This window comes from Idiotropiscis lumnitzeri, chromosome 21 (assembly GCF_059441095.1).
Source record: "Idiotropiscis lumnitzeri isolate Australia: NSW breed Sydney's pygmy pipehorse chromosome 21, RoL_Ilum_1.0, whole genome shotgun sequence".
Classification (NCBI taxonomy): Eukaryota; Metazoa; Chordata; class Actinopteri; order Syngnathiformes; family Syngnathidae; genus Idiotropiscis; species Idiotropiscis lumnitzeri.
This window is the reverse complement of record NC_142411.1, coordinates 7,958,704-7,972,379: the sequence shown is the minus strand read 5'-3', so window position 1 is coordinate 7,972,379 and position 13,676 is coordinate 7,958,704. Positions and strand designations below refer to the sequence as shown.

The 13,676-nt window shown below is 42.7% G+C and overlaps 1 protein-coding gene across 5 annotated transcripts in view; it reads right to left on the bottom strand.

The window, feature by feature from the left end:
- Nucleotides 1–13,375, bottom strand: part of cdc42bpab (CDC42 binding protein kinase alpha (DMPK-like) b) — a 53,484-nt gene extending 40,109 nt beyond the window's left edge. For 2 of the 5 annotated variants that reach the window (XM_088285541.1, XM_088285542.1), the window contains exon 1: nt 12,155–13,372. In XM_088285541.1, the coding sequence (XP_088141667.1) occupies nt 12,155–12,332 (178 nt within the window). In that variant the 5' untranslated portion in view covers nt 12,333–13,372. Of the gene's footprint in view, nt 1–12,154 lie in introns of all 5 variants that reach the window. The other 3 variants (XM_088285539.1, XM_088285540.1, XM_088285543.1) reach the window with 3 other exon arrangements.
- Nucleotides 13,376–13,676: the final 301 nt, after the last annotated feature.

Below are 13,676 nucleotides of genomic sequence, written 5' to 3'. Positions count from 1 at the left end.
TCTGTCTACCACGTTATTATGTTGGCAAACTTGCAAGAACAAATTAAATTTGTCGGAAAATTATGTAATATTTAAAGTCCAACATCACAAATCCGTGGCCTAAATTTGTGGTAATATTTTGTAGTGGAGTACGCTATTTAAAAACGATTCTGGAAGGAAAATCAAGTTTTCTAATAAATCTTTTGGGCTGTACTCATTTATATTGGGCATTGTATATTTGAGCGTGGACTGTGCAGACTTCCTTGTCAACAACTTGCAGGCATTGTTCGACACAGATCCTCATCAATCGAACAACCACAAAAAAACAAATAGGGAGGAATTAGTGGGCTAATGAACTCCACTTAGAAAAACCAACATGATGATGATGATGTCTGCTCCTTGTCTGCGGTTAAGGAACCCTCAAAATACAACAGAACATGATTATGGGGATAACAACGAACAGCAGAGGGAGAACATAAGAAAAGCGCAGACGTCAGTGAAGGACTGGAAAAGCAGTCAGGTTCACCTCAGAACAGAAAAGCCATAACGGACAGTGCAGAGTGCGGAGTGACGAGCCAGTGAGACCAGTCAGCAGTTGAGCCAGTTACAGTAAGTGTCCAACCTTCACAACCGCACCGCGCTCCAACTCCATTCCCACTTCCACACTGGGATGGAGGGACATCTGGAAGCCATCACGGATATTATTTACAACCACAGTGAGGTAACGACACAAAAATGCAGTTTTCAAGAGAGACAGGGGAAAAGAGAGCTGGAAAGAGAGGGTGACTTTTCGGGATTAGATGAGTAGGGGGAGAAACCTGTGGATGGCCTTCCCCTTTGTCTGACCGTGACGTGACTGCTGGAAGGAAGAGAACGCAGAAGCTCGTTTTCGTAGAAAAGAAAAAAAAACCTCAATGCAAAAAAAGCTGCGCATCCATCATTAAAATGAGCAAATGCGTTCTCCATAAGATCAGAATTGATATGGCAACACGGACAACGTATTTAAAAAAAAAAAAAAAAAAAAAAAAATCCAATAGATATTCATAGCAGCTGTTTTCCTGTGGGGTCACATGGTCACAGCCAGCCAGGCTGTCCATTTAATTTCCTTTGTATTCATCAGAAACATCTGAGTCAATTCAAAAACTTCAGTATCGTGTTCCTCTCAGCCTTCGACTCCAAAAATGAGCCTGGTTGTCCCATCCTTATTCACGCTAAATTTAGTCCAACCTCGTTTCGTGATGTGCGTGTGTGTGTGTGGGGCACCACCACACCAACCCAAATGAAAGGTGCCTGGCTCTCTCGTGAATGACAGCTGTGAGATCACCGCAGGCACAGCCAGAGGGTCCAGACAGCAGCCCAACTACCAGTTTGCTATGCAAAATATTTGTCACCAAACCATTGATAACCGCCGGAAATAAGTGAAGGTCAGAATTGGCATCACTAGAAAGCAGTAAATACAATTTAATGCTAGACAGCTCGCACGGCAATGACATCAGAGTTGCCAATATTGCCTCGCATTGGTACAAGCTCCCATCTTTAATGCGGGTCGTATTAACTGAATTCATTCCATCAACTTGGTAGGAGAAATTAAGCCCCGGGTGTCAACCTTGATAATGCACGTTCATGCAAGTATACTTTCAAACACCCTGCAAGCTTTCAAGTCAACATGTTCGACCCACAGTGCAAACAAAGTTGATTTATGCAATACTGTGTCAACATGCCCGCCCAAAATGTGTAGATAAGGTGGAACGTCACGATCGTTCCAGGATATGTTAGCAAGACTGGATGACCCTTCTGTCTAAGCGAGAAGAAACATTTTCTACTGCCTTCCAAGGAACAAGTGACTTTATGGCAGCATTTAAGCATGACCTTGTGAGCAGGGAATACAATGCGGGACAAATGTTCTGTGACGTGGACAACATTTTCCAAAGCCCTGTGGTTGAAACAAAAACAAAACAAAAAAAAGTCACATTGTGCGTACAAGAATGGAGAAATACTGTGACACCTTGCAAGCTCCCAGAAAGAAACACTTAATACATTTCAACACTGGGCAAATTAAAGTCAACAATCAGTAGTATACATCCCATCCATGCTCAAACAGCAACATGTTACAACAGCCTGACAGATATTATTACATCACAAGTTTCCAAATGCCTTTTCTGGGCACATCGTCGTTATTCCCCAGCTGATGGTGATGGTGAGGGGGGGGTTGTTCGTACTATGTTACAGCACTCTGTGCTTCAAGTGGTGCGGCCCAGCAAGGACTTTGCACCATTTAAGGGTTTGACTCCCAACGGGTCCACCCGTTACTATAAATGGATTCACCCATTTGTATAAAAAGAGCATCCACACGTGTTTTGTTATGACCTTTGAGTCAAGCTGGAAGGAGATGCTATGATAACATTACCAGGTGGTCATTCATCGTCAGGAAATTATATATTACCATTACCATTTTACTCAGATTTTGGGCTTTATTTTCTGTAGTTAATATCACACAAAAACATTCCCCTAAAAGGCCACCCCCCCCCCCAAAAAAAAATGAAAAAAACTAAAACAAAAGAGTGATCATTTAGGATGGATGCACTACTATAAGCTGTGACAACAAACAAGCCTCTGGCACAGTAGCAGGCAGAGACCGAGATAACAGGTAGGAGACGCGTGACCTCTTAGATAAGTAGATTGAGTCTGCGTGGGAGGCTACAGCGTGACCCGTGTTGCCATCTAAGTGAATGTGTAGACACTGCCTCTCTCAACATACTTAGAAACTACTCACTGCACTCTGTCAATGCCGGTGGACTACGTGCCAAGACAGCGCGGCAACTTTCACCCAACAGGCTCGACTGCCACACCTATGTCTTCTCATTTTATAATGCAACTGCGTCACGCGTTAATATCTGAAAGAAGCAGGCTGCGGCTAAGTTTCTGTAAAAATGTCCATGTCCATGTTTTGAAACTCCAACATGATCATTAGATACGCAAAAATGGGTTTGCAGCTACCCCTCAATGGGCAACAATGTCCTGCATATCACGAGAAGACTAAAATAGCTTGGGTAATTGTCACTAATGAACCTTTCCATGAACCCTTATATTTACATTCTGGAACATGGAGGAAGTACAGTACACTTTTAGATTCTGCAGGTGCACAAGCAACAAACACATACTCAAGTCCACCTGTTCCAGGAATGTGCTCGAGCACAGTATGGCGTTTGCACGCCGTAAAAGACTGACAGGTTTCTTATATCTTAGAGTTTCTAAGGGGGCGTGTCACACAGTAGGCAATTATTATCCCGGTAATGCCTATGACCTCAAAAAAGTGTGAGAACTTTCTTAAGCGAGAATGCTTGAACGGACTTTCAGGCAGTGCTCGGGAGTTCCACTTCATCACCGGGTGCATCCAGACAATGCGAGTGATTCAGGCTGGACGAGGAAGGATGTGTGGCTATCAGATCAACAGCATGTGAGACTTCACCAAGTCAATGAGCACCATTGAGCCGTAGGATGGATGTACGGTGCCGACACCCGTGTCAATTCTGCTCTCGCTCAGCAAACGGTACTCAAGTCATGTTCGCTTTCGCTGAATATGATTGGCTAGAACTCGTGCACAAGTCTTTAGCATGCCAACTGTATTTGTACAGCACGTGCTGTCCAGCAACATGTCTTACACAGAACAAACCCCAGAGAAGATCTCATCAGTCACTAGGCAAAGCTGGGATAGAGCGGTGTGTTGCACCAGTTAAGCGGGAGGAGGGGGTGGCATGAGGAAATGACAACAAGGAAATAGAATGAATCTAAAAACAGGAGCGCAAGTGGAGATGCTCGATTATAACAAATCAGCAATGGCTGGAGTGCAGCGTTTGAAGAATGCGCCGGTGAATAGAAGCCGACTGACCGTCATTGACCATCACAAAGAAATCCACAATGAGGGTAGAGGCAGACAGACAGAAAGACACACAGAATGCAAAGGAGGGGAGAGTGGGGAACCGGTGGACAAAGAGGTCGATCTGGCCCCTTCCAAACAGCTGCTGTGCTCCCGAACATTGCACCTCAGCTCCAAATTCCACAAGCAGCCCAGCAATGGGGGCTGCGGACTGAGTCAGCGCTTTTTACACACAACACAACTGAGCCCTCTGCTCAAAGCAACCGGGAGATGTGCGGCAAACCGAACGCTAGACAAGCAGCCGGATCCAGCGGTTTGGAGCCTCTGCACTTTGGACACTGACATCACTAAGCTATTCGGATTAATTGCATAACCAAGCGAATGTAGGAAATTGAACTCAAGACAGTAGCAGCGGTCAGGACAGGACAATGATCTTCTCCGCAATTAATAATAAGCGGCAAGCAGAAACAGGAGAAATTAAATTGCAAATAGCAATGAGGCTTCAGGATGCAATTGCGTCCAATGAAACAGAAACCATTAGACTTTGCAAGCATCATGAATATTCTTTATTTGCAAGACTAGAAATAGAACATACATAAAGCATAACAGCTGTGTTTCTGTTTGCTGCAAAGCAGTAAACCTCAGGAATGTGAGTACAATACTACGTACTGTATGTTGTTAGATCGAACCTGGACGAACTGGTACAGTAATGTTGTGCAGTTACCATCATAGACTGCCGCTAACTCGCACTCGTACCTAGGCAGTTGGAGGGATACGGCCGCATAAGGAGTAGCTCATGACTCAACCAAAACCAGATTAATACATTTTCATCACTCTCCCAAAGGTAGTTAATAATACAACCGAGGACTCCAAAAACCATCCAAACAAAATCATATCACATATGGAAATGTTAATCTGGAGAAGGGTTTCCCAAAACAGTCAACCGCAAGAGGCATATTCGAGATTCAATTCTTTCCCAGGGCCCAAATGTACGAAAATATACCTTATGTGGAGTTTCACATAGGTGACCCAATAAAAATTGATCCGCGATCGGGGAAACCGTATCTAAAGCTCTAGAATTTAGATTCTAAACGACAATCACAAGAACTGCAAGTCATAAGGCTTGAAAACTAAAAGCAAATAATATAAAACCTCCACTAGTAATTACATGCCCACAGCTGTGAAGCAGAGACAAGCAGATCTTGATTGGATTCTTTGGCATATCCCCCATCCAACCATAGCTGGAGTTTTGCGCCTGTTTCTCCGCTGACAGATAAACATCCTGCAACAGGAAAGAGAAACCAGAGGCCAGAGAAAATCACGTTATTTATGAACCTATTCTGTGACAAAGCTGTGGAGGGCTCTGGTTTTAAGAGCCTCAACTAGGTTTCGTCCTGGGTCGAGACAGCGGAAGGTCGGCTCGCAGTCAAACTCGTTTTATGGCCGCAAAGAGAGAGGATGCATTGCAATTAAAATTTTTAAAGGTACCTCTAGAAACCCCTCTCCCATATTAAAGGATTATCATGATTGAATAAAAAAAAGAGAGATTTGTTCGGAGATATAATAGTGTTTACACGTGGTTTAAAATGGATCTACTGTGGAAGCCAAATTGCCTCTGTGGCTGAATCCCAAGAAGCCTTTGATTCGCTAATCCTTAGATTTAACAGCGGGTAGAGGAAGTTTGCTTCAATCTTGGAATGTATTGCATTGTTTTAATCCTCTTTCCGTATCAGTGTTATCATGGGCATACACTATTGGCGCAATTGCTCAGTACACTGGGCAGACAATTCCACTGCCCCAAAAATCTAAATATCTGAGTAACCATAATGTTTTTAGAAACGGAAAGCCACCCTCCCATTGGAAGCGATATTTCAGTTCAGTTTCATCCCGATTCCTGCAAACTTTATTTCGGCAACATACTATTGCTACGTGGGCTGGGGGGAAAAACTCTGTTAAGTCGACCACAAAAACTGGTCATCACAAAAGATTTTTAAAGTCTCATTCGCGGCACCTGCCACCGAATTGTCGTGACCGTGCGGTGGCCGTTAAAGCCTCTCCAGCTAACCTTAACCTAGCATAGCTTTCTACCCGTCTCTCATCACTAAGCAGTCATGAGTCCGAGTGTAGAGTGATGTGATTATTGAGGGGAAATGGGAACAAAAAATGACGAGTGATCGATGGCTTAATCGATAGGTTGATCAATTCTAAAGAGATGAGTCTGCAAAAGCATGCGAGGCTCATAAAGCAAATCAAGTCTTCGCCATCACTTAACTTTTGACCAGTCTTTGGTGCCATTTCCTAAGAGCAGCGCTGGTATGCTTTCATTTCCTGCCTCACACTTCCACTCCAACCAAAGAGGAAGAGACATAACTATGTGACTATCTTTTGCTCTTTGCAAGCTTGCTCTGGATCCCTTTGATCCCTAAAGAATGGACATGCACGGCAGGTCCGTTGAAAGTATTCGACATGCTACCCCGTCTGTATCACAGACGTGTTGATGCGTCACCCGTAAACTAGGCTGGCAGGCAAAAAAAATAATTTTCTAATTGGAGTTCCAAGCTCTTTACACTGCATTAAAAGCACAACTGAAGCATTGAGTAATTTCCCAAGATTCAAACTTCTCCTATTCTTATGCCAGCAGGTCCTGTAGAAACACAACTTAATTACGTTAATGCCGACACTTTGGATAATATTACTATGACAAATAATCGCAAGCAAACACCTGCAAATCGAGTCACTGGAAACAAACTTGTGGTTATGGAGGTATGAGGCGTGTGCTTTTTCTAAACTACGGAAGTCCACTAGAACAGTTTCTAAAAGGCCGCAGGAAGAAGAGAAAGAAATTCAAGGCTGGAGTTGCACAGCCGGTCCCAGCGCCCCATTTCAATGCAACGCCTATATCTCAGTTGCATGTGCTTTTCGAGTGACGCGTATCCGATATCCCTGTGTCTAAGGTCACTGTACACATGAAACAGCAAGAAGAAGATTAAAAGCGCGATGGTGGGGAAGGGCAGGGCGAGAGGAAAGGGGAAGCATGGAGGGGTAGATGCCATTAGCGGTCAGATACTGGGGGTCCTGTGGGCCTGGCTAATGACCTGTGTGCTGCAGTGTATTCCTTTGAGGGTCGCAGAAAGGAAGTCAAAGCAGCCACGTTCCAATGAGCCATCACAATTAACGGTAAGCTCGTCTCGGGCAACAAAACCGTCAAACAACTCGAGTGAATGTCTGGAAAGGCATAGTACCATTCAAGATGGACATCAAAATGATGAAAATCAATCAATTCACTGATTTGAATTTATTTTAAATAGTAGTTTTATTCAGATGGGAAACACTCTCAGTGGATATGCAAAACATTGGGAAAAAAAAAAATCAATCAATCACACCCAACCCTAATCTTATTTATTTATTTTTATTTGCTCAAATTACACATCACAGCCGCCGCTGTTGGCGACTGATCCATTTCCGTTTCTGAATTATTTGTATCAAGAATCAGCACGTCTTTGCACGACGCTGCACAAGAGCATAACAATAAAATGATGACGGAACAGGAACGCAGATAGCAATCATGGTTTTATTGTATGTAACCAATTTAAGATGGATTTGAGTTAAGTTTGGTTTTTGCCGTTTGGTTAGTTTTCTTACATGCATTATATGCAGAAATATGTTTTTGGGGTGTTCTCAGAATAAACTCAACATGCTATATCATTTTAGAACGTGCCTTTCAATTTTTGTTTGAGTTTAATTAAGGTTATTGACCTCTACTCGAAAAGATCAACACATGAAACTCATTTTTTTGGTGAACTATTATACCAGCAACACAAATGAGACATGAGTTTATATGCAAGCTGGATCCACTGGCAAGGAAATGACCATGTTAATGACTTCAACCGCTTGTCAACACCACCACAATGCTGGACACAAGTGAGCACACAATGATACAATGCAGTACAGCTGTCTCACTTCCTCAAATGACATCATGTCGACATTTAGTTCCCAACTAGCTCATGGAGTTCTTGCGCTTTCTTCCTGTTCGCTGTGCCCACCGTCACCACCGGACAGCCAGACAGGAAACGTCAGAAGAGCCTGAGTGGTTTGCGAGGATGTCCTGTCAGGAGACTGCGTCCATAAATCACACCCAGGAATCTTAATCCTTCAATTCGACTGAGAAAAGCAATTCAGTGAGCCCCTGAATATGTCATAAACCCTGCTTTTCATCCACAACTACTGAATTAGCTTCAAAGTGGTCTAATCACATGCTTGCTGGTGGTACAGTAATAGGCAGAGAGTACAAGATGCCAGGGGGTGGGGGGCTGAGAGGATAGCCTCGCATACAAGGCTTTTTGTTCTGGGTGAGGTGGAACCAAAGGGGCTTGACGTCGAATTTAAACCGTGTATAACAACACCTACTCCTTGGAACCAAACTTTAATTCTAATGGCTATAGCGAGGACACTTGGAACCACAAGTCAAAACAACAAGTGTGTGTCTATATAATGTGAGTGCACACAGCAAAGTGTATGCGTGTGTGTCTGATTCTGTGTGCGCGTGTGTGTCTGGGTGTGTGTGCGTGGGTGGGGGTGGGGGTGTGTGTATCTGGAGCATGCTGCCAGTGAGAGCCCTGCAAGGCGGAGCACGCATACACATACATCAGCTGCAGCTGAACAGCTGGCCATTGCAGGCTCCTCCTGACGCTGGATTGAGAAAAGGTCAGACAGCCTCGACTACCAGCCTACTGCAGGTTAGCCTGGCAAGCACTTTTAAGAAAATGGGAATTGTTATAAAAATAATGATAAATTAAAAAAAAACTGAAATTACAGTTCTCACTAGGAAAATAAACTATATCCAGAAAGCAAATAGGAAACCCTTACAATAATGTGGCAAGAGTAGTAAACAAGCAAAACTGACTCATCCACTCAAAGGCTGACACAAAATCTCCATGTTTGACTCATTGCCTTTCACGTATGCTTCACATGTTGCCATAATAATAAAAAAAAAATCAAATAAAATTAATTGTGATTACATTAAAATGGTGCATAGCAAGTAAACACGACGAGTCATATGGCGTACTTTCCCATGTTGGTTCCCCCTGTGGCTTTGGGTCGAGCGGGGGGGTCTCCATTTCAGGTGGAATGAGGTCACCAAACAAGAAGAAAAGCACAACCAATTTAAATGTTTGCCTTCTTCTGCGCCTCTTTCACTTTTGTGGGGTGAGAAAGAAACAAAAAAAAAAGTGTACATGGCCCACGGCTGTGGTTTTGAATGTGGGGCCATTCTGCAGGAGCCTGACTGTACATTCTTTAAGTTTGCTGAAAAAGCCAGCTCAGTCTAAAACTGGAGTGTTATTGGGTTGCACACAGACCATCTTGAAACTTTTACAGCATGTAGGATTAAACTGTTTATGCCATCCATCAGATGTAGCCTGCGTTTAATACGGCACTTGGAAATTTTATTACAGGTGTGCTGCTCTTTTGACCGGGTGATCAACCAAGATAACTAGCGAAAGAACAACTCATTTATATATATTGTTCAATATATTAAATTTTTATACTATGGCCCCAAAGGCCAATGATAGAAAAACAGTCCATTAAAAACAACGACGATTCATTACTGTACATCTCGTAAAAATGCTTCAATACTACGACACCGATACTCCTTTACCAGCCTGACAGCTGGACAGGAGTCATGTCAGTCAAGCTACTTTGGTTCTCTTTGCCGCACAATAGCTTCAGCTGTTCAGTTTGCAAATGCTTTTAGGCGCTGAGCTTTTGATTTTGTGAAGCGTGTTGATGTGACTTGTGTATGATATGTGCTATACAGATAAAATTATCTTGCCTTCAATGTGAGTATTAGTAGAAGACATATTCATATACATATTCTTTAAAAAAAAAAAGTTATTAAACAATGAGGCAGACGCACACACAAATAAACTGAAAAGATGCAAGGGGAAAAAAAAAATATCATTTGAAACACAAACTTCCAAGCAGAGAAAGTATTAACTGAACGAGTCGCATCACAGCTGTGGAATAATGACTTGGATTGTGCAAACATCAATGACAGCAAGTTGTTATCTGCTCAAGAGATGTGTGATGAAACACGAGTTCCTTGTATCACCTCAGGGAAATGTGACCGCTTGGCACCTCTCATTAGATACTGTGGGGTACACCAACATATTTGAGCCTACAGCTGCACAGGCAGATTTGCTGTGGTAGAGCGAATCGGAACAACAACTGGGGCAAAACATAAACCATTGGAGGAAACAATAGGTACATAACGAAGCAAGATGAAGAAATAGTTGGCTCTATGTCGGGCAAAATTGCATTCTCACGCGAAGCAAGCAACCACGTCCAGTGATTTACCAGCCCGCAGAGATCCGTTTTTAGAACAGGCCAACAACAGGTTGTACAGATGGCGATGGGTGGGGTGGACAAAACTGAACAACCACAAAAAAAAAAAAAAAAAAAAAAAAAAGGAACCACCATTTGACCTTTTAACTAACATCACATCGACTCTAATTATCACAGCTATTGTCTTGTAAAAACGGATTACAAATGAATCAGGGCAAAATAGTTGTCACCAAAACTGTTTTTCTTCCATTCGATGTTTAACTTTCACTGGCGGGCGTATCATTAATCAACATTCCCTCCTGTGAGGGTGCATAGTTGTTGCTGCTTCCAGGGCTTTCCCAGACATGCAGGGCAGGGCAGGCATGCTCCGGCAGCTAGCTAAAAAAGGTGAGTTGTTCACATTCCTGCTTCATGCACAAACTAAACTCCCCATGTCACACAGGTACGCACACACACATAGCTTCTCACTAACCAGTGAGTGTGTGTGGTCCCCCAAGCTTCATGTGATGTTTTTCCCCCAAAAAACTTTGTCCGGAGTTGAGTGGAAAAGTTACAAAACTGGAAGCTTCAGATTAAAAACACCTTTCCTGGTTATAAAATCACAAAAATTTGGAAAGGAGACGCCAAGCAAGTGTCATGTGTGCAACCGTGGAAACAACAGCTTTGACACTGCAAAAAAATGTTTACTCCTAGGGTCCCAAAAAGGAAGTGAAGGCTATATGGGACACTGTATGAAAGTTACGTGCAAGGTGGCAGCTATTAAATATTGATAGAATTGAGTTAGCTACCGATTATATCATGGCTTCATCAATATCAATTGATTTTGGAGTATAAAACACATAACACTTTGCATGTGAACTGGACATTTTTATCATTTTTGGGCCACCATCCTTACATTCTACTGTAGTATCTGTGATGCGGACCAGCCTGTATTCCAAAAGACTCCATCAGCAGCTCATGAATAAATCTTATTTATACGCGTTTGTTTTTCTGAATGTTTATCGCTTCTTTAATCCAGCAAAATATTTTTTTTTCTTTTAAAATTACAATTTATTCTCATAGTATGACACTATTTTTGTAAAATGTCATCTCTCCTAAGAACAAAATATTAGGGATGCAGTTAACTATAATTTGAATAATCAATTCATTTGATTTATTTTGTTTTTTTTAACTGTTTTAATTTCTAGACATTTATTTAAAAACAGAACATTATCACAAATTAAAAGCGCAGAAAACAATTTGTTATTCAGTTTACAAGTCTGGTACACAAAATGTCAACATGTCAGAAAAAAAGGCAAACTATTGGTCATTGCTCGGTTTCCAAAGTGAAAGCAGATCTTCAATATAAATCAGCTTGTTACCATGTAAGATAACAGAAATTTGAGAATATTAATTGATGAGAATGTGAAATTCTGAGAATTAGGAGAATTTTTAATTAAAAACGATTAACCGATTATCAAAAATAATTACAGATTATTTGTCGATTAAACTATTATTCGTTCCTCCTCTACAAAATATAATTCTTACATTGACAGACTTAATTCTTAAAGTGATTCGATTCAGAACAGCCTCCGTAGTGGTTGCTGTTTTTTTTTTTTTTACAGTGAACATATTTGTAAATATGTTACAAAGCTGTGTGCAATTAAACTCAACAAAAGGTTATATAAGGTGTCTCCAGAAGGGTAAGTGAGATGTAGAACACACTCCAATATGCTAGCCAGTATTTTGTTTTTTTTTTAAGTTAAGGAGTGTTCGTGTTGAGGGAAACAAGCAGGCCAAGCGAGCCCCACGACTACTATAAAAGGAATGTGATGTGGAAGGGAGGGCCAGTGCACAACCAACGTTATTAGCCTATCGTCTTACCAAAAAAAAAGGACAACAATGAGGCTGGCTGCACAGGCCAAACAAGGGCAATCGGGAACAAAACAATAGTAAAAGATGATCCAACTGCCTTACCCCAATCCAAAAACTCCAGGATATTCTTCTCTCTCCGGAGTGGAGAATTGTTGCACTCATCGTAGAGACACACCAGGACGTCCAGAAGGGTTTCCACACTAAGACACTGGCCATTGGAGTCAGTGGGCCCGTCCAAAATCAGCTTCTCCAGCTTCTTCAAACGCACCTCTCCCGACATGCTTGTACAGTCCAGTTGGGTTTTATGAGGAGTGAGTGGAAAATATGGGAAAAGGTGGGCTCGAACAGGCCAGTGAAAAAAGTTATCTCACCTTCAATATGTTTCAAAAATAAGAAATCACAAACTTTCAGCTGCGGGGAAGTCGCTGTGTTGCCAATTTACTCATGATCTTTGCTTAAAGATCCACATTTTGGGTGTAAATGGGGTCCAGCAGCTCCCCATGTTAACATTCCTGATCGCCGCAGGGCACAAGAGAAAAGTGGAGTCGTCCCAATAACATAACCTAGCTGCCCCAGGCCGGTTGGTTTGGACGCTGCTTCTTGAGTGAACAAAAACGGAAAACGGTCCTCTGCTTGCGGTTTAACAGTTTCCCCTGAGTAGATGTGGCACACATTTGGGATTCTCCATTCCAGCCGCAATGCTACAAAGCCCCAATGCCCCTCCTCTGCTCCGGGAATGCAAAGGGCGACACAGGCTTAGTTAGCAGTCTGCTACGTTTAGCCAAGTAGCTTTGCTAGCTAACGATGTGAACGTTACTTCGCTTTACTGCCAAATGTCATCATTGCAATTTTCTTCAAAGGGTTCCCTTGTCATGTGCTCACCGCGCCTGTCAAACGTAAGCCAAGTCGGGTCCTTTCAGATAATATTCGTAATTTACACCCCCCAAAAATATCCTCTTGTTGTCGCCAGATATGTTCTTTAAATCCCAGTTTCCGTCCTCCAACTTAAAACGTCTCCTTTAGTTGCAACCCGAAGTCGACACGACGTTTGTTTTAAAGAGTTCCAAAGAAGTTAGCCGACAAAATATGCGGTGGCCTCTTGTCTTTTTTGGGGGGAAGGTTACACAGGAGCCCGTCTGACGTCAAGGGGAACGCAGAAGTCTGGTGTCGCTGCTTCCAAACACGGGACGTCGCCGAAAGGCTCCACTTGTCCTCTTGTCCTCGTCGCCTTTGCTTCGCCTGCCGCCTCCCCCGCTGCTCGGTCGCCTCTCCTGCCTTCACAGAGCGGAGCTACCAGAGACATTCAAATGTTGAGATGATAACCTAAACCGGCCTGGTGGAAGCCTCGCGTTGCATTATGGGAAGCAATGCTCGTATGTAAAAAAAAAAATGTGAACGCGGGATAAAAAGGAAACGTTTCAACACAAAACACCCCATTTCAGCGCTTACAAGACATTTTACAGATTTTAGTTTAAAGCGCTGAAAAAGAACATTCGGAGGTGGAGGATTTTATGAACTAAACGGTTGAAGCTGCTGCGCATGCGTAGAACGGGCGAGCCCGCCATCTTGGGGGCGATTTAAAGCCACTCTTCTTCGTCTTAGAGCATCTTTGGTTGCTTCTGCA